Here is a 7,339-nt window from a genome sequence, read left to right as displayed (position 1 = left end):
TTTTACACTCATCAAATCCCCTCAAGCTTATCTATTTCTTGTCCTCAATCAAGTATTATATTTAACTTTCACAATCATGTATGAATGATGATATAGAAACCATGACCCAAAATAACAAGCAATCTCATGTTAGTTTTGAAACAACTCAGACGTCAAGACAAGACAATCATAAACAAATTTAATGCAAGCTAAGTCCTTGAGTCATAACAACTACATGAATTAGGGTCACTCTTCTCTCATCACTCTCATGTGTTTAAAGGTCATAGTGTTTTGCTCAAAAAATTCATGAAAGTAAATTATCGTACGCTTGATTATAGACCAAATCGCCACTGACTGTATTTGAATGCATGCAAAAATCAAGAGGTCTTTAAATGGTTGTAATGAGGCCAAGGTGAATGATTTAAGGTCGGATAGTCAAATAAAGGGTAATTCAAAAGACTTACAAATATTTTCCAAAATACTTAGACCTTTTACATATCTAATTGAAGCATTGAGATTCTCTTAATATGCTTTACTTTATCGTTTGGTCTTTTTTCAGTCAACCCTTATCCTTACAACATACTTTTTTTCAGTCCCTTCTCTTTTAGTATACTTTATATTTCTTCTTTTTTTTTTCTTTTTTCCTTTTTTCCTTTTTTGTTGTTGAGATTTTCTAAAAGAGAAGGGATAAAACTTATTTATTTATTTTCTTCTTCACATTTTTATGGATTCTTTCCTCACACATGATCTTCTTACATTTCTCATTGCTTCAACCAAACATCATAAATTATCTCAAACCCTCATTTGAGTAGCTATGAAAAATCATTAAAGTTCATGCTCAAAAGTGGGCAACTAATGAGTTTTGAATGTTTATAGCAAGCGGTTGAAGGTCAAAAGAAAAAGTCCTAATTACATCTATCATTTTAATGCATACAAACATACTTCAATATTGAAACAATCACAAATAAAGTTCTAGAATGTACAATCAAATAAAATTATGCACTCATGAAATAAAAAATGGTTTTATGCAATTGTCAATTCAAATCAGAATCCTTATTGTGTTTGGCCCAAGTTTCTCACATTTGATATATTCAGCAAAAGTTATGAAACAAAGACCTCTATTTAACCAAATTTAATTCACAATTGTCAAATCTAATGTCTTTCATATTATTATTCTATCAACATTTTTTTTCCAATGAGGTCACAAATCAACAATCATCATTCATGCATACTTTTTCATTTAAAGCATACATATACATAGTACCAAACAGAGGATATATGAGATATGAAACATATGCTAATGCATGATAATATGAATATTCAACCTAAATAAATAAAATCTATATGGTATGCATGACATGAATGAACTATCTAAATGCAAAATCCTCTCAAGCTTAAAAATTTACATTGTCCCAATGTAAAAATCTAAACAATAAGAGAAAGAAAAAGAAAACTCACGGGTTAGGTAGAAAGTGTCTTTAACTCATATGTCAATTATAAGTGGTTGGCTTTATTGGATGTAGTAGAAATACCTACAAAAGAAGAGAAAAAAAGATCCCAAATGGCCCATATGTCCTAGATGGACTAGGTGCAAATACCCTATATGAATGGGGCAGCTAATAGATATTTTCGTGTTAGCACTTTTCCATGTAATTTTTTTGTTATTTTTATACTATTTTAGATTATATGGTTTTTTTTGTGGCCGACACTATATACATCCCCCTACAACGGCTTCGAACTCAAAGAGACACTAAAGTCGACAATAAAACACTAAATTTAATGAATTAAAAAATGTACCTCCAACGTGGGTTGCCTCCCACGAAGCGCTCTTTTAACATCATTGGCTTGACTGTTGATCTTTGTAGCTCAAGTAGGATTCAAGATGGTTATGTTTGTTTGTTCTCTAGTCGCTCAGCTGCTAGATAATGCTTCAAACGTTGACTATTTACCTTGAAGTTTCTCATTTCCTCATTCCATATCTCAACTATTCCATAAGGGTAGACCTTCGTGACTCTGAACGGACCTGACCATCGAGATTTTAGCTTCCCTGGAAAGAACCTTAACCTAGAGTTAAATAGGAGAACTAGTTCTTCTACGTGGAATTCTCTGCGGAGTATGTGTGTGTCATGCCATCTTTTGGTTTTTTCTTTGTAAGTGTGGGCATTCTCATAAGCATCCAACCGCAGTTCTTCCAACTCTTGCAGTTCAAATTTCCTCTTTTCTCCAGCAACTTTCAGATCAAAGTTTAGCAATTTGACTGTCCAATACGCCTTATGTTCTAGTTCCACTAGAAGGTGGCATGGCTTACCATAAATTAACCTGAATGGTGACATACCAATAGGTGTTTTATATGCAGTACGGTAAGCCCATAAAGCATCATTAAGCTTTGGGGACCAATTTTTCCTGCTCCTAGACATTGTCTTCTCCAGTATGCTCTTAATTTCACGATTTGATACTTCCACTTGACCACTTATTTGAGAGTGGTAAGGGGTACCAACCCGATGAGAAACTCCATACTTCTTCAAGAGGTTTTCAAAATGTCTTTCAATGAAGTGTGAGCCTCCATCACTAATAACCAACCTCGGGACCCCAAACCTTGGAAATATGATCTTGGCAAACATTTTGATAATCGTTTTAGCATCATTATATGGAGATGAAATTGCCTCCACCCACTTAGAAATATAATCGACTGCCACCTAGATATATTTGTTGTTGTTTTAAGTAGGAAAAGGTCTCATATAGTCAACTCCCCGTACATCAAATATTTCCACCTCAAGGATGGGGTGCATTGGCATTTCATGCCTGTTTGATATGTACCCCACTTTTTGGCAAGAATCACATGTGATAACAAAGCTCCTTGCATCTCTGAATATGTGTGGCCAAAACAAGCCACATTGGAATACCTTTGCTATTGTTTTTGAAGTACTAGCATGACCTCCATAAGAGGCAGAATGACAACAACTAAGGATCTTTGACACTTCTTCTTCTGGAACACATCTTCTATAAATACCATCAACACAAATTCAGAAGAGGCAAGGATCATCTCAGATATACTTCTTCAGATCTGAGAAGAATTTATTTTTCTGTTGTAGTGTTATTTCAAGTGGAATAATCTTGCTTACCAAATAGTTTACAAAGTCAGCATACCAATGTGTCTCTACAGTGTCGAGGACGAGGATGAGTTGCTCATCAGGAAAGGAATCTCCACCAGGTATGTCCTCCTCCCCTCCACTTGGATGTTCAAGTCGAGATATTTTAATTGGTGGTGGCATATTTTTTATTACTACTATTTTTGCCCTATCCACCTCTATTCATTTTCCTAAAATTAAATGCCTCAGTACAATACCCTCGCGCACCATGAAGTGACATTTTTTCCAATTGAATACAAGATTCACTTCCTCACATCTCTGCAATATTTTTGTCAAGTTTGTTAAATAATCAACTAATGAAAGTCCATAAACAGAAAAATCATCCATAAAAACTTCCATTATGCTTTCTATAAAATCAGAAAATATTATAGTCATGCATCTTTGGAAAGTGGTTGGGTCATTACATAGCCCAAAAGACATTCTTCAATAGGCAACGGCACCAAAAACTTGATAGAGCATATCGCAAGTACACGATTATGTCGCCAAGTAATAAAATATTGATCCCACGAGGATTGAAAAATTCCTTTAATTATAACAATTAATTTATACTTAACTCAAATAAGGAATAAAATTGAATTTAGGACAATTTAGCAACTGACAAGAATAATTATGAAAATATGAAAAAACATTCAAATCTAATTTAGGAATAGTTACCAGGATAAGAGTTATCGCAGTTACACTCACAAATCACAGTATATGGAAGTATACATGGACGACATGATCGCCAAAAGCCTTCATGCGGAGGATCATGTCTCTATCCTTGAAAACATATTTAGGCGACTGCACAAGTACAACATGCGACTCAACCTGAAAAAATGCACCTTTAGGGTGGAAGTCGGAAAATGCCTCGATTTCTTGTTGACCAGTCGGGGTATAGAAGCAAATCCTAGAAAATGTCAGGGCATCTTAGATATGTCTGGTACTCAATAAACTGGGGCCCGGTGAGACACTATATGTCTAGCTCGTTGTAGCCGATGAGGTTGTGGCAGCAGCCCTGATTCGAGAAAATGAAGAGGGTCAGAACTCAATCTATTTTACAAGTAAGGCATTTCAAGGCCTCGAGCTCAGATATCAGACGTTAGAGAAGGTGACTTATGCCCTCTTGGTGGCAGCAAGATAGTTACGACATTACTTTCAGTCCTACCCTATGGTCGAAAGAACCAATCAACCTATATGACATATCCTGCATAAACCGAAATTGGTCGGACGAATGATCTCTTGATCCATTAAGCTTTTACAATTTGACAACCAATATGAACCATGACAGCCATCAAAACTCAGGTCCTCTCAGATTTTGTTGTCGAGTTGAACACCCAGTCGGATAGTTCAATACAAACATGAACGATCTATGTGGACGGGTCATCCAATCCCAAGGGTAGCGAGACTAGAGTCTTGCTAGATAATGGTCACGACATGACTATTGAGCACTCATTGACCTTCACCACTTCAAACAATCAAGCTGAGTATGAAGCATGCATAGCTGGTTTGCAATTGGCCAGAGAAGTCGGCGTAGAAAAGGTAGCTATTTGTAGCGACTCCCAATTAGTCGTCTCACAGATAACTAGCACTTAGCAAACAAAAGACACATTGTTGGGTAAGTACTTGGCTCCATCTAGCGTGTCCCAAGAGAACAGAACAATCGAGCAAACATATTCTCCAAATTAGCTAGCACAAAAAGCATATGGAGTAATAGGTCGATAATTTAAGGGACTATTTTCAAACCCAACATCATGGCCATTGAACAGGTGACTATCCAAGAATATTGGACTAGTCCTATTATCAAATATCTGTTAAATGGCGATCTCCTAGTTGACCAGAAAGAAAGATAAAGGTTCCTCCTACAAAGCTCCTAGTACATACTAGTGGAAGGCTCGTTATATCTTTGGGGCTTTTCCGCTCCATTGCTCAAATGTCTCGGCCCCGATAGGGCACAGTACGTGCTCTAGGAGATCCATGAAGGAAGTTGTAGCCACCATCTTGGGGCGCCCTCCCTAGCAATGAAGGTATTGCGCGCAGGCTATTACTGGACAACCATTGAGAAGGACGCCTCTAAGGTGACCAAAAGGTGCACACAATGCTAGTTGTTCGTCAACTTTCACAAGGCCCCACCCGAAGCGTTGACCAGCACCATGACCCCTTGTCAATTTTGTAGATGGGGCATGGATATTATGGGACCATTCCCAACAGTAGCTGGGCAACTTAAGTTCTTGATAGTCGTTGTGGACTATTTCACCAAATGGATAGAAGCTGAGGCATTGTCAACCATTACTTCAGCCAGCATCCAAAAATGCACGTGGAGAAATATTATCACTCGGTTCGGGATCCCGACTACTATTATAACAAATAATGGTACCATGATCTCATATAAAAAATTCAAAGAATTACTATCCCGGTTACATATCAAACAACATTTTTCTTTAGCTGAGCATCCATAGACGAATGGACAAGCAGAGGCGGCCAACAAGGTCATCCTAAAGGGGATCAAGAAAAGGTTAGATGAAGCCAAGGGTGCTTGGCCTGATCAACTACACCATGTCCTTTAGGCCTACAAAACAACTCATCACTCTACTATTGGGGAGTTACTATTCGATTCATATATGGCGTTGAGGCCATGACTCGGTAGAGATTGGGAACCCACCTAACGGACACTACAATTTGACGAAACCACTAACTCCACTCTCCTAAGGCACAACTTGGACTAGATTGAAGGGAAAAGAGGTCATGCCTAGATCAAAGAAGCGGGTGTCAAAAGACAAATTGTTGATAAATACAACACCCTATTGGTCCCCATAGATTTTTGAACCTAGAAGTTTTGTTCTTCAAAGAGCTGACATTTGTAAGACCAAAGGAAATCTAGCACCAAATTGGAATGGACCCTACCAAGTAATTGATAAAACCGACAAGGGCGCATACAAGCTGGTGGGTCTGAACAGAAAAGAAATACCCCAAACATGGAATGTCACGAACCTTTGAGTTTTTTATTCATAGCACAACGAAATGTGATATTGACCCTAAATGCAGCCGGACAAACACATATAATCACGAAAAAGAAAATTCATATATGTTAACGAGGTATTTTTCATAATCATCTTTATGCAGAACAAAAGAAGTCCCCATTTCCCGGTAAAAAAAATAACACCCCAGGACGAGGACCCTGTTCCCCTAGCCTGTATCCACCAAAGCCCCTCAAAGGCGTGGACCTTGTCCTACTTTGACGGTGGCATATTAAATAAAGACCCCAGAACGAGGACCTAGTTCCCCCTAGCCGGTATCAAACAAAGCTCCTCAAAGGCGTGGACCTTGTCCTACTTTGACGGTGGCGTATTAAATAAACACCCCAGAACGAGGACCTAGTTCCCCCTAGCAGATATCAAACAAAGCCCCTCAAAGGTGTGGACCTTGTCCTACTTTAACAGCAGCTTATTACATAAACACCCTAGGACCAAAACCCATTTCTCCCTAGTCGGTATCCACCAAAGCCCCTCAAAGGCCTAGGCCTTGTCCTACTTTGATGGTGGCCCATAACACAAACACCCCAGGACAAGGACCAAGTTCCCCCCGACTGATATCCAACAATGACCCTCAAAGGCCTTAACCTACTTTGATGTTGGTCTTTAGTACTTGGTTTCACGATTGTGCATTTAGTTATTACTTGCATATTAAACACCCAAATACGGACGAAGATGACTTGGTTTCACAATTATGGATTCAATTGTTTACCCAAGGTCGGACAATGAGCGCTTCAAATGAAGAAGGCAACGGTTACTTAATTAATATTTTATTAACTGCCAATCCTGATAAGGCTCAAGTTTTATAGTTTATTCACCCTATCCATTAATTTCCAAACTATATTTCGAAAATCAGACACTTGCATATATTAAGAAAATGACAAATGGCATTCATTTGATATAAACAAGGCGTAAGGGAACTGGAATTTTTTCATTAATAAAAGCTGAAACGGCAGGTACACATTCTACCTATATTACATTAGAAAAAATAAAAAATAAAAGATAAAAACAAAAGGTACTTCAGGAAGCCCCCCTGTCAGACACCTGCATATATTAAGAAAAGGACAAATGGCATTCATTTGACATAAACAAGGTGTAAGGGAACTGAAAAATTTTCATTAATAAAAGTTAAAACGACATGTACAAGTTCTACCTATATTACATTAGAAAAAATCAGAGATAAAAACAAAAGGTCCTTCAGGC

At 37.8% G+C, this 7,339-nt stretch overlaps 1 protein-coding gene across 1 annotated transcript; it reads right to left on the bottom strand.

Moving 5' to 3' along the window:
* LOC109326365 lies at positions 1,866-2,531 on the bottom strand (the record flags this gene model as incomplete). Its single annotated transcript, XM_019559054.1, has 1 exon — positions 1,866-2,531. A coding segment is annotated over one exon (666 nt), but the record flags the coding sequence as incomplete, so codon positions are not given.

The sequence above is a fragment of the Lupinus angustifolius genome, chromosome LG14 (assembly GCF_001865875.1).
Source record: "Lupinus angustifolius cultivar Tanjil chromosome LG14, LupAngTanjil_v1.0, whole genome shotgun sequence".
NCBI lineage: Eukaryota > Viridiplantae > Streptophyta > Magnoliopsida > Fabales > Fabaceae > Lupinus > Lupinus angustifolius.
This window is presented reverse-complemented; position numbering and strand designations above follow the sequence as displayed.